Here is a 14,302-nt window from a genome sequence, read left to right as displayed (position 1 = left end):
GCCCCTTCCAGTGCCGGGCCCTCCAATGTAGGGGTCACCACTGCTCCAGTGCAATCTCTTCTCCAGGGGTCCCACCTCGCCAGTGCTACTGTCAATGCCAGGTCCCATGTTGAACCCACCCTTGACCCACAACCAGGAGACCCCAGCTCTGCTGCCTCATCAATAACCAAGAGTCTCTACTCTGAGATAACAAGGTGCAGAGCTGGATGAACACAGCAGGCCAAGCAGCATCAGAGGAACAGGAAAGCTGATGTTTCAGGCCTAGACTTTTCTGAAGCAGGGCTTAGGCCCGAAACGTCAGCCTTCCTGCTCCTGATGCTGCTTGTGTTCATCCAGCTCTACACCTTGCTGTCTCAGATTCTCCAGCATCTGCACCTCCTACTATCTCAGTCTCCACTCTGGGCCCGCCAATGGCTCCAACCAGGAGTAACAGCAGCATCAATTTTGTGAGCTTTCAGCAGATTGCCGAGGTTATAAATGGGAGGGCACAGCTGGGGCAGATTCTTTGGTGAATCTGACATTGAGAAGCTTTTGATCAGTGAAAGTGAAAAGTTCGAATGATGGTGATGAGTGGCCTCTGCTCAGAGCATTCCTTCTGAAAGGGTCTTCCGTTGCTTGATGGGTGATTGCCAAATTCTTGGAAGTCACTTCACCTGCTTTACATTTTACTCAATTGCATTTCCTGGCTTCCACCAGGGAATGGAAGCATCTTATGCAGCATCAGCTTGCACTTAGAGCTGGAGGAACGGCAACACCAGCAGCTGGATCGACACCAGCAGCAGTAAAACAGTGGCATTCTCATCAACCATTTGCCAATCCATGGGGTGAATGGAATGGGCATAGAGATCCAGTTCTAGGGGCTAAGAGAAAATAATCTGCTTCCTTGTAATGTCTGAACACCAGTGACTCAAGAAATTTAAGCTTTCACCACAGACCACTGCTGAAATTTGCAGGTCATTCAGTTTTCCTGCCCTTGATCTACTTGGTGTGCTATCCCCATCCAGTCCTCCTTTGTAATACAAGTTAACATTCCATTAGACCCTTCACTAACATTTGCTTTAAGCAAGACGCACTTTATTCTTACTTTGTTGTTCAAAAACAAATAAAGGAAAGAAGAACTGGAATAACTTAACTATCAGAAAAGTTAATGGAATAATAGATTTTTTAACTATGAAAGAGTAGATGTTCCAAGATAGTAACAATCCATAAACATACCCTAGGCAAAGGCAAATTCAGTCAAATAGATTGTCTCACATGCAATTCTCCAGTCCAGGAGGAAAGAACATCATGAAAAAAACTCAGACAGAGTCAGAACTCAAGCATTTTGCTATAGCAGTGGAAGATGTTTAGCTGTTTCCAAACGCCAACAACTTCTGAGAGTTAAACTAAAATCCCAACTCTGCAAAAGCCTTACCCCATCCCTTCATGTTGCTTCTATTTGTTCCAATTTTAAACAAAAAGCCAAGGCCTCACAAGTTATTTACTTTATTGGCTTGGAGCAGCGTACTCGTCACCTCTGCCTCAACCTCTCTTCACAAAAGAAAGGATAAAAATGCACCTCATAAAGCCGTAAGAACCATCATATTTACTTACCTTTACAATGGATAAGTTCCCAACACTGGCAAAACTTTTGGAGTGCATTCACTTAATTGACTCTTACCTCCGAAACTCTTTGACTAAGTCGCTGCTAAAAACGGTGATAAGCAGGAGTGTAATGGCTATGGGGTGGAATAGTACATTTTACAGGTAGTTAGTTCATGACAACAAAGCCAAATAACGCAGGCCACAGCCATGTAAGGACTCCAAGTAATTTATTATGGATTCATCCAAGGAAGAGAAATTCACTGAACAGGGCTTAAAGCAGCTGGTGGAAATAGATAATAAAGTGTGGAGCTGGATGAACACATCAGGTCAAGCAGCATCTCAAGAGCACAAAAGTGACGTTTCAGGCCTAGACCCTTCAGAGAACCTGAAGAAGTTACCCTCCTCCCTCCAGACTCTCTGATGAAGGGTCTCGGCCCGAAACGTCAGCTTTTGTGCTCCTGAGATGCTGCTTGGCCCGCTGTGTTCATCCAGCTACACACTTTGTTGTCTTGGATTCTCCAGCATCTGCAGTTCCCATTATCACTGGTGGAAATAGAAACTCTTCAAAATCTTCGGAAAGAAACAAAGTAATTCTGATGATAGTGGAATTTATTGGAAGCTAGGAGCAACTGACAATGTCTGCAGTAATTAGTGTTTCCGTGGAGATTGCAAACCGTGAAAGGTATAAAAGGAGAACATCCCCTTCTGCTCATTTAAAGTACGAGCGGCCAAGAGAAAAAAAAATCATGTTCAGCCAATAGTGATTCCAATAGTTTGTCATGGGAAATTTGTTTTTCTATATCTTGTGTCATTCTTTTGGCCATCAACTACTGAGGTTCAAATCGCCTTTTAAATGCTATAGGTTATCTACTGGAATTGTGATGGAGAAATTCGGGTGCCTCGAGAAATTCATTGTTGACATTTTTCCAGTTCAATAATGTTGTACCTATCAGCATTTCTAGCCGATACTGAATCCTCAGACCCATTCCCAGTCAATAACAGGGCTGGGAGCAAGCACTATCAACCAGCAGTGTGTTTTTTTCCCCCCCTATGCTTGCCAATACTTTCTATAACGATGATGATCCTGACACCAAAATCAAATTTCATGTGGATGGGAAGCTAAGGTCTCCCAAAGTTATACTTCACAGTTTTCTGTTTGCGAATAACCACGTACCAGCTGCTGGAGCTGGAAACACAATATGGCAAAGACTTGTTCACCAATGCATGGGATTACTTGGTCCTTAGGAGCAGCCTGAAGCAAAGTAAAGTAAGGTACCAGCCTCCTCCAGAAAGTCTGAGCTCAACCCCAGGATTCAGTCCGTGGCCATTAGACGATGAAATAGAAGAGGAGAATTGGGCCATTCAGCCCATCAAGGCTGCACTACCATTTGACCATGGCTGACATGTTTATCGACCCCTTTCTCCTGTACCTTCTCCCTGTAACCTCTGGTCCTCTTACTAATCTGCCTTAAATACACTCAATGATTTTGCCTCTACAGTCTTCTATAGTAATGAGTTCCACAGATTCACTACGCTCAGGCTGAAGAAATTCTTCTTCACCTCTGTTCTGAAGGGTTGTCCCTTCACTGAGGCTGTTGCCTCAGGTTCTAATCTCTATTAATGGAAGCATCTTCTTTATGTCCACTCTACCCAGACCTAGCTATATTCTGTAAGCTTCAACGAGATGCCCCCCTTATCCTTCTAAACTCCACTAAGTACAGACCCAGAGTTCTCAAGCATTTCTCATATGACAAGTCCTTTATCACCAGGATCATTCTTGTTCATAGTCCTGCCCATTCTGCTCTCCATCTGAAAGACTTGGATGTATATCAGTCTCATGTCAAGAGGTTCAACAATTCCCTTAAGTTTCCTTCATAAGCTCCTGAATAACAGGACAAAATGGCACAACACTGTAACACTGACCCAGACTAAGACACCAAAAGTCCACACCAAATTGCAAAAGTCATAACGGAGTTGGGATAGCCATTGAACCAGACGCCCACATAGCAGAACAAATTTTCTATGCAGTGCTTCAGTTTGGGGTACGACTTCATGCCAGTCAAAGGAAGCTCTAGAAGGATACTGTGGGTTCACTTAGCAGTTTTGATGTTGCATCTGGGGGTGGTTTGCTCAGAATTACTGGCTTTGGGAAATCTACGTAAAAAGCAAAAGCTGCAGCCTGTCTCAATTGTAAATGGAGATCGGAAACAGAGTGAAAATGCAGTAAAGGAAACACTATGCCAACAAAGCTTTCAAACTCAAAAGATTGTGGTATCCTGTCCTATTTGCAAAGATCCTGCTAATGGGTCAGCCTTAGGAGTAACAAAGGCTCCCACCAGAAACATGCCAAATACCTGAATGATGAACATGATCATTTTCATGTCAAAGACCTCAAAGATAAGCAAGGGCTTCTGGGCAAATGACAAGAAAAAACATTAATCACCACAATTAGGGCACATACCTGCTGTCTCAACTTCCTGTGTCCTACCTCCATGCAATTCCAGAACCATGCCAACAAGGTTCTCTCAGAAATCTTGCAATAGAAGTTTCATTAAAAGTCATCATGGAACTTACACAACTTGCCTATTACTTCTGCACCTGAGACAAAGGGCTCCTCAAATGCTTAATTGTTCGTGATGCAAGTGAGCCTTTGAAAGCTGAAGAAAATGTGGAGACACATTTAAACCTAAGTTATTTCTACCAATTTTAAATCAATCCCTCGTAACCAAATCCACAGTGAAAGAAAACTCAATAAACCAAACAAATTCCATGGATGGTTTCATTGCTGTTCACATGTAATTGCTAACCTGATCGCGGCCTTTTCCAAAGCATCTGGGTTATCAACAGAAAGAAACTCTTCCGCTAGGATTTCATCTGGATTCTGTGAATCAACATCATTTCCTAATTTTTGTTTTCTTTTTTCATCTTTCCCTTCAAACCTTGCACCACCATGCCGCAAAGAGGTCTGTGATTTTGAACCTAGAATTTAAAAGGAAAGGAGATACATTATAAGTTATACAGAAATCTTAGTTGACAATTTTAACAGTAATAACTTGCAATTGTGCAGCACCATCATTGTCATCAAATATACCAAGCAGTTCACAGTGGCAATATCAAACAAAATTTGACATTAGGCCACACAAACAGATTTTCAGGCATTTGAGTAAAAATTTCAAAAGGAGTTTACATTTAGGGATATCTTTAGTGAGGAGAGAGAGAGAGTTGGAAGGGAATTAAGATATTCAGCGATATAATAATAATAATAACTAGGCCGAGACGGATAAAGACAGTTCCAACAATGATGGAATGTTGAAAGCCTGAATGAGTAAGAGAATTGGAGGAGTTTTTCATTCCCCTTTATTCATTACTGGGATGAGGATGTCACTGGCTAGGCAGCATTTATTGCCCATCCCTAACTGCCCAGAGGACCATTTAGAGTCAACCACGTTGCTGTGGAGTCACATGTAGTCCAGACCAGGTAAGGATGGCAGTTTCCTTCCCTGAAGGACATTAGTGAACCAGATTGTTTTTTCCTTGGCAATTCATAATTCTGGATATTTATTGAATTTACATTCCACCACCTGCCATGGTGGGATTCAAACCCAGGTCCTCAGAATGTTTTCTGGATCTCTGGATTAACAGGATAGCGATAATACCACTGAGCCATCACCTCCCATAGATAATGCATAGGTCTTGGAAGGTAACAGAGCCGAAGAAAGTTTGCAAAGACAGGGAAAGGTGAAAATATGGCTGGATTTGAAAGCCAAGACAATAATTTTAAGAGATAATGGGAACTGCAGATGCTGAAGAATTCCAAGATAATAAAATGTGAGGCTGGATGAACACAGCAGGCCAAGCAGCATCTCAGGAGCACAAAAGCTGACGTTTCGGGCCTAGACCCTTCATCAGCTCTCTGATGAAGGGTCTAGGCCCGAAACATCAGCTTTTGTGCTCCTGAGATGCTGCTTGGCCTGCTGTGTTCATCCAGCCTCACATTTTATTACAATAATTTTAAGATTTGCTAAACTAGGTTCAACAGAAAGCAAAAACGTGACACATGAATTGGACTTGTGTGGTCCAAGCAGCTGAGGTTTAGACCATAGGGCACTAAGAAAGAGGTACAGGAATAGAGCATTTAGCACCATCACTCCTCACATCCACTTTCCTGCCCTTTCTGCATACCTTCAACTCCTCCATTGATCAAGAATCTATCCATCTCAACCTTAAATATACACAAGGACTCTGCCTCCACAGATCTCTGTGGCAAAGAGTTCCAAAGACACTCAACCTTCTGAGAGAAGGAATTCCTCCCTATCTCAATCATATATTGGCACTTCTCTATTCTGAGAGCATGCTTTCCGGTCCCAGTCTCTCCCATGAGGAAAATAAATTCTGAGCATTAACCCTGTCAGCCCCTTAAGAATCCTATGTGTTTTAATAAAATTTCCATTCATTCTTCTACACTCAAATGAATAGAGTCCCAACTTGTCTAACCTTTGCTCATAACACAGTCCCATCATTCCAGGGATCATCCTCATGAACATTCTCTGGACTGTCTCCAATGAAACACTACTTTTCCTTAAATAAATGGACAAAATTGCTCACAATACTCCAGACATGATTTCATAAGCACTTCATACAGTTTCTGTAAGACTTACCTAATGCTATAACTCAACCCCCTTGAAATAAGGGCCAACATTCCATTAGCCTTCCTGATTACCTGGTGCACCTATGTGTTAGCTTTCTGTGATAGTAGGAACTGCAGATGCTGGAGAATCTGAGATAGTAAGGTATAGAGCTGGATGAACACAGCAGGCCAAGCAGCATCAGAGTAGCAGGAAAGCTGATGTTTTGGGCCTAGAGAAGGGTCTCGGCTTGGCCTGCTGTGTTCATCCAGCTCTACACCTTGTTATCTCTTTTAGCTTTCTGTGTTGTATACACATGGATCCCAAATCCTTTCATGGTGCAGCTTGCTGCAGTTTTTCACAATTGAAATACCGTTCTTTTGTTCTCCTTTCCAAAATGAACGGCTTCACATTTTCCCACATTATGATCCATTTGCCGACATTTCGCCTAATACTTAAACGAGCAATATCTCTCTATAAAATATTTATACCCCTCTTTCAACTTGCCTTTCCACCCATCTTTGTGTCCCAATTACTATGAAAATCTTGATGGCTTGCTTTTCTGCTTCAGACAGACCCAAATCCAGAAACAATAAGTCTGAATTTTTTTAAAAATACTTTAAGCTCTGCTAGGAGGTCTGCTGTGTCCCCGATTCAAACCAGGGAGTTTTATACATTCTAACAATAGGCCTCGGACCTTCTCCTCCTTGCAACACATGCAGCCTGTACTCTGACCATTTATCTGTCTGAAGTGAATTAAATGGGTTTATTGGTAGGGGTTTGCCTACTGACCAACTAGTTGTGATTTCAGCATTTTCTGACACTACAACAGATAAATACATTGGATTTTGTCTTGTGGAACTTAGCATAACATAAGACTGTCAACCATAAGTTTAATCTGTACATTATTTTGCTTGTTGGCTGTTTGAACATGATAGACCTCAGCTGTGCAATGCTGTTGCATTTCATGTCATACTTATTATAATGGTCTAATAATCAATCCTCAGAGATTGATTAACTTCAATAGTTAGTTTACTTAAAATAGTAAAACACACTAACTTTATGAAGCAGACTTTACAGCAAATCAACTGATTTCCAGGAGTACATTTGACAACAAACTGGCAGGCAGAGTCACAACATTAGATACATACAGCATACAGAATGCTGAAAAGTGCACACTCTTAAAGACAAGAGACATACACAACATAGAGAATGAGAGTAACCTAGACAGCAGAATTAAAACAGGTTATAAGAGCACTTACAATTATATAAAGGGGAGAGCAGCTAAAGGAACATTTGTCTCTTAGGGCCAGAGGGAAATCAGGGAATTAGGAAACTGGAGAGATATTGAACAAATATTTTGTGTCTGTCTTCACATCAAAAGACCAAAATTACACCGCAGAAATAAAGTGTAATTAAGAGCCTGAAAGGAGTGCAGAATTTAAGATAATTAACATCAGAGGACAAATATTGGAGAAACATATGGGACTACAATCCACCAAAACCCAGGATCAGATGGCTTCCATCCTAACATTCTAAAATGGGTAGGTGTAACGTCAGCAGATATGATAGTTTTGATTTTACACAAGTCCCTACATTCTGCAATGGCCCCAAAGGCTAGCAAAAGTAACACCATTATTCAAGAATGGAGGTTGAAAGAAAACAGAGAAGTTCTGACTAGTTAGACCAACATCTGTTATTGGAGAAATACCACAACTAATTATCTTTGCTGAAAAGAGAAAGGTGATACTGGAGCTTTGCACCATGTACCCAAAAAGGCAAATAGAAGAGTGCGGAATTTCAAATGACAAGGACAATGTATCTTATGGGAGCTGGCAAGCTGACTGACTGAAGTGTTTCCCTAGACAAAGCCCCCGAGAATTTAAAGCACTCTGAGCTTGCTGGTAATAAGGCAGAAGGCTTGGACATGTTCCTTTCATTTGCAGAGAAAAGGTCTCTGTATGTGAAATACTTTGCTTCTTTCTGGCCACGTTATGAGCCCGGCTGATCATGTTAAATTGGTTGATGATGTTGCTATTAGTACATTCAGGGCTGTTCAGCAAATGCTGCCCACTAAATGTATCACTCCTAGAGGTAGATGATTTATTTGTATTTGGTAAACCCGGAATGGCTGAATTTGATCTGTACTTAGCCAATAAAAAATAACCATCACTTAACCACACACACAATATTGCTCAAAGGCGTGATAGGTAGAACATCTTTTTCAGCTGATGACAGCATTCCACTCATATTAACATTATGTTGTGACACTCTGATATTGCTTTTGGTGCTTGTCTAATTTGAGCCATACATCACAGCAGGTGGCTGATCAAATAAGGAACATAGTCCTTTGGTTGTCAATTCATTAATGGCTGCAAGATATTCACTTTGTGATTGTTGGGAAATGGGGATTGGAAAAGATTACTGAGTTGAGGTGCCCCTTGATGAGTTGGTCTCTGTGAAGGTAGTGGTTCTACTGATTGCTGCTTCTCCATCTCCTGTTCTTCCTCCTGCTCTTGTTTTTCCTCCTGTCCTTGATAGTTCCCAGATTATGGTAAAGATTGATATCTCAGGATGACAAGATTGCAAATCATGCAGCAGGCAATCACAAAACAAGTTACAAATTCAAGTTTGTACTGCACATTTCCCCCAGGAAGATCAGGCTCTGAGAGTGCACCTTGGGATTGTTGATTTTTGCTTGATTATGTTGCTGGAGGGCAGCTTAAACTCATTGTACTGCTGCAGAGCAGCTGAAGGTGGGCTCTGAACCGACGTGATAAGCCATGCCCAGAAGCCTCGACCTTTGTAACTTCTAATTTAGCTTCATAGTTGGTATTCAGACCAAATGGACCTGCAAAATCAGATGTCTTTCATTGCAATTCAGTCACTTAGAGCCATCAAATCAACAAAGGAAGATATGCTTTTGTGATAGTTTCCTGGAGCAATACATTGTGGAACCAACAAAGGATAAAGCTATTTCAGTTTTTGGTATTGTGCAGTTAATTACGAATATCGTATTTAAAGATCTGGGACAAAGAAAAACATCACAATATATTTGTGGCTACAAGACAATTTTACTGTAGTTTTATATTGAAGTAAAGCCAGTTGTTAAATATTCCACACAAATCATAGGAAGCACTCAAGTGTACTGCAATATAGAACATAGAACAGTACAGCACAATGCAGGCCCTTCGGCCCATAATGTTGTGCCGAACTTTTAGCCTAAACGTAAGGCCTATCTAACCTCTGCCGCTACTTTATACTATCATCCATATGCCTATCTAATAGCCGCTTAAATGCCCCTAATGAGGCCAACTCCAACTCCACTCTCCGGCAATGCATTCCATGCCCCAGCCACTCTGAGTAAAGAACCTACCTCAGACGTCTCCCCTATATCTACCTCCACTCACTTTAAAACTATGCCTCCTCGTAAAAGCTACCTCCACCCTCAGACAAAGTCTCTGGCTGTCCACTCGATCTGTACCTCTGATCATTTGTACCCCTCTATCAAGTCACCTCTCAATCTTCGTCGTTCCAAAGAGAAAATCTGTAACTCTCTCAACCTTTCCTTATAAAACCTTCTCTCCATTCCAGGCAACATCCTGGTAAATCTCCTCTGCACCTTTTCTAACACTTCCACATCTTTCCTGTAACAAGGTGACCAGAGCTGGACATAATACTCCAGATGTGGCCGAACCACACGTTTGGATAGCTAGAACATAACTTCATTGCTCTTGAACTCAATCCCTCTATTAATGAAAACCAACACACCATGCGCCTTCTTCACAACTCTATCCACCTGGGTGGCAGCTCTCAGGGAACTGTGGGCACAAACCCCAAAGATCCCTCTGCTCCTCCTCACTGCCAAGAATCTTTCCGTTAACCCTGTATTCTGCTTTCAAGTTTGTCCTTCCAAAATGAATCACCTCGCACTTTTCAGGGTCAAACTCCATCTGCCACATCTCAGCCCAGCTCTGCATTCTATCAACGTCTGTTTGTAACCTAGAACAGGCTTCCGCACTGTCCACAGCATGACCCACCTTCATATTGTCCGCGAACTTGCTAATCCGCCCTTCCACTCCTTCATCCGAATCATTTACAAAAATCATAAATAGAAGAGGAACCAGAACAGATCCTTGTGGTACACCACTCATGGCTGAGCACCATGTTGAATATTTTCTGTCCACTGCCACCCTTTGTCTTCTAAGGGTCAGCCAATTCTGAATCCAATTAGCCACATTTCCCACTATCCCATGCCTCCTTACCTTCTGCATGAGCCTACCATGGGGAACCTTATCAAACACCTTATCTATAAGATGAATATGTATGCGCCAAAGTGGACACAGAATTTGGGATAACAAAGTGTGGAGCTGGATGAACACAGCAGGCCAAGCAGCATCTTAGGTCAAATTAAGATGAGATACATGCTGTCCAAAAGCTCTCTATATATGGACTCATAATCCAAGCTCATTAGAATACCCATGTCTGCAGCCGAACAATTTGAGAGTTAAACAGCAACAAGGCTATAAGATAACACATCTCTGCAGGCAGGCAAAAAAATCCAGGAACTCCACAAAAAGTTTCACCATTACCAAACAGCACAGAGATGAAGAAAATGAACATCTAACTTTTAAGCACATGATCATCTCTAAGCAATCCCAATGCCAATACCTTCAGTTATTATTAAAAATGACATAACAAATGGAAAATGGGTTCTACATGAACTATAAGACAATTTTTATCAAAGTTGTTTTTTGTTTTAAATACTACTGGTGTTTTCTTCTAGAGTGAGCATTACCTTCTCTGTCAAGAAACAAGGACCCCAGACTGTGTCTGTGTGTGGCATGCATCATTTTGGGGCTTTAGTCTCACATGGTACTTACAAAGAGGTATTATGTGAGCTGTTATTTTAAACAGCTTCATTTCATCGCCTTTAATGTTATATATCTGAAGAATACTGTTGATGATTACCCAGTCTTTCACTCTAATAGGTCAGAAACCAATTAACAATTGCTAAAGTATAGTGAACAAAATTTCACCACAGAGTGTCAATCCAGTGCAAACTGACTTCTGTGATCATTCAGGTTAGTCCACTGTACCCGGTGCGGCTTCCTCTACATTGGGGAAACCAAGCGGAGGCTTGGGGACCGCTTTGCAGAACACCTCCGCTCAGTTCGCAACAAACAACTGCACCTCCCAGTCGCAAACCATTTCCACTCCCCCTCCCATTCTCTAGATGACATGTCCATCATGGGCCTCCTGCACTGCCACAATGATGCCACCCGAAGGTTGCAGGAACAGCAACTCATATTCCGCCTGGGAACCCTGCAGCCATATGGTATCAATGTGGACTTCACCAGTTTCAAAATCTCCCCTTCCCCTACTGAATCCCTAAACCAGCCCAGTTCGTCCCCTCCCCCCACTGCACCACACAACCAGCCCAGCTCTTCACCACCACCCACTGCATCCCAAAACCAGTCCAACCTGTCTCTGCCTCCCTAACCGGTTCTTCCTCTCACCCATCCCTTCCTCCCACCTCAAGCCGCACCCCCAGCTACCTACTAACCTCATCCCACCTCCTTGACCTGTCCGTCTTCCCTGAACCGACCTATCCCCTCCCTACCTCCCCACCTACACTCTCTCCACCTATCTTCTTTTCTCTCTATCTTCGGTCCTCCTCCCCCTCTCTCCCTATTTATTCCAGTTCCCTCTCCCCATCCCCCTCTCTGTTGAAGGGTCTAGGCCCGAAACGTCAGCTTTTGTGCTCCTGAGATGCTGCTTGGCCTGCTGTGTTCATCCAGCCTCACATTTTATCATCTTGGAGTTCTCCAGCATCTGCAGTTCCCATTATCTCTTAGGTCTATAAAAAGGTTGTTTAGAGGCTCCACATTGAAAACAGTCCACATCCTCAGTCTAAAATAATGACCATTGAGTCTTGGCTAATTGGGTCCATTTATGAATAGTTGAGAATAGCTGAAAGGCTATTATGCATGTTTGAAACATTGCTTTTATTAAAATTTATTAATAGTCTGACAATAGAATAAAATATAATTATTGACAAGTTCTGTATAATGGTATAAGGTTATCTCCAGTTAATTAAAAACGGAATAGTCAGAAATATACCAGAAAACCTGTTTAAAATTGTGATAAACCAATTGTTCAGTTACTTTAATAAATCTGTACCAGGTTACTATTCTAAAAATGTATCAAGGAAACGCTTTAATGTAATGACAGTTTAGAATCACATTCTAAAATGCAGCCTAATTGCACTAACTCATGGCTGATGTTACTTCAGTCCGAAAGAGAAAAACTGCTGAAAACAACGGCAATTCAAGGTACAAGATAATAAAGTGTGAAGCTGGATAAACACAGCAGGCCAAGCAGCATCTCAGGAGCACAAAAGCTGACGTTTCGGGCCTAGACCCTTCATCAGACAGGGGGATGCGGTGAGGGTTCTGGAATAAATAGGGAGAGAGGGGGAGGCGAACCGAAGATGGAGAGAAAAGAAGATAGGTGGAGAGAGTATAGGTGGGGAGGTAGGGAGGGGATAGGTCAGTCCAGGGAAGACGGGCAGGTCAAGGAGGTGGCATGAGGTTAGTAGGTAGGAGATGGAGGTGCAATTCAAGGTACAGTTTGGATTGCTGGCTTTGTGTAACTTAGAAACATTCAACCAGTTTGTGAAAGATTTGAGAGAGGTCAGACTAGAGTTCCATGACACTAGTGAAATACTTAGTTTTTCAGTAATGACATTGACCACCCAACTTGGTAGAAGGGTTAGGGTTAGGCTTAATTACCAACAGGACAAAGATAGCAGAGACAGCACAGTTTATACAGTCAGAAGGGAGCTGCCCCTGGAATGCTTGATACTAACGCCAGACAAATGAAGCCTCATAGCATAAAGTCAAAATGGACAAGGAAGCTTCCTGCTAATTGCCATGTACTGCCCACCAGCTCCCTGCCCGATGTATCAGTATACCTCCATGCTGAACACCACTTGGTGGCACACACAATAGTCATTGAAAAGATCTGGTGACTTGTGACGATATGTGCCTTTAAAGAGGGATTTGTTTTGTCTTGTTTGCTTGAAGAGAAGGTTATAAACATGGTGTCCAGGTGCCTGTTCCATACAAAGCAGAGTAAATAGCTTTGGTTTTTTTTAAATTAGACAAAAGAAGCATGAGTGGTTAGAGTCCAATTTGCACAGACCCAGCATTTTGTTTTTGCTTTCAATAGTTAAAACTGGGGTTTTAGAGTTGAAGCTGCTAGATACAAATCTCTCTCTCTGCTATTACAAAAACCTTGCATTCTCTCTCGGCTGCTAGATTTATTCTGTCAGTATTCCTTCTCCTGGACTGGACAAGGTAGCAAGTAAGGCAAGTCTGTTTTTCTGAATTTGCCTTTGCAAAAGGTGTGTTAATGGGATGCTGCTGAATTGGAACTATTGACGAGTAGTAGATAAATAATATATCACGTTGTTGAGTATTTTGATAGAGTTAAAGTTATGCCAATTCTTCTCTTCTTCATTTGTATTTTAACTATAGTGTAAAGAATAGAGTGAGTTTTTGCTTCAAGCCTAGTAGTTTGACCAATCAAATCACCTCTTGAATACAGGCCCTTACAGTTGCCTTTTGAAAAGGTTAGGGTTGAGGCTATCATATTGATATGTTTGGAGGGGATTTGGTTTGGTCCATAACAAACTCAAGACTGAACCCCATGAGATAATGTGGGTCATCAGCAGCAGAATAATTTTATTCCAATATAATCTACAACCTCATACCCTGGCAAAGCACTGCACTTTACCACTACCATTACAGGAAAATTATTATTACACTGGTACCCAGAAGGGAACAGGAAGCACCAGAGAACACATGCATTGAAAAAAAGCAAGTAGGGGCAAATACCAGGATGCTGGGCCGCAAGAGTTCGTAAAACAAAATTAATGACTCGTTACTTGAATGAGTATGGAATTCAGAAAAAAAAAGAGCAAATTAATGGAACAAATTGAGGTTAATGGGTCTGATCTTATAGCCATTACAGTCATGGTCAAAAGGAGATTAAATGTTGGCAACTGAACATTCACGGGTTTATGAGTT

General features: G+C 41.9%; 1 protein-coding gene across 3 annotated transcripts in view; it reads right to left on the bottom strand.

The window, feature by feature from the left end:
* The window catches only part of LOC125451703 (dual specificity calcium/calmodulin-dependent 3',5'-cyclic nucleotide phosphodiesterase 1A-like), a 793,424-nt gene that overhangs the window by 698,343 nt on the left and 80,779 nt on the right, over positions 1 to 14,302 (bottom strand). For all 3 annotated transcript variants that reach the window (XM_059645774.1, XM_059645776.1, XM_059645775.1), the window contains exon 3: positions 4,392 to 4,563. In XM_059645774.1, the coding sequence (XP_059501757.1) occupies positions 4,392 to 4,563 (172 nt within the window). The remainder of the gene's footprint in view (positions 1 to 4,391; positions 4,564 to 14,302) is intronic.

Source organism: Stegostoma tigrinum, chromosome 5, assembly GCF_030684315.1.
Source record: "Stegostoma tigrinum isolate sSteTig4 chromosome 5, sSteTig4.hap1, whole genome shotgun sequence".
Taxonomy (NCBI): domain Eukaryota; kingdom Metazoa; phylum Chordata; class Chondrichthyes; order Orectolobiformes; family Stegostomatidae; genus Stegostoma; species Stegostoma tigrinum.
The sequence above is the reverse complement of the archived record's forward strand: the minus strand, read 5'-3'. Positions and strand labels throughout refer to the sequence as shown.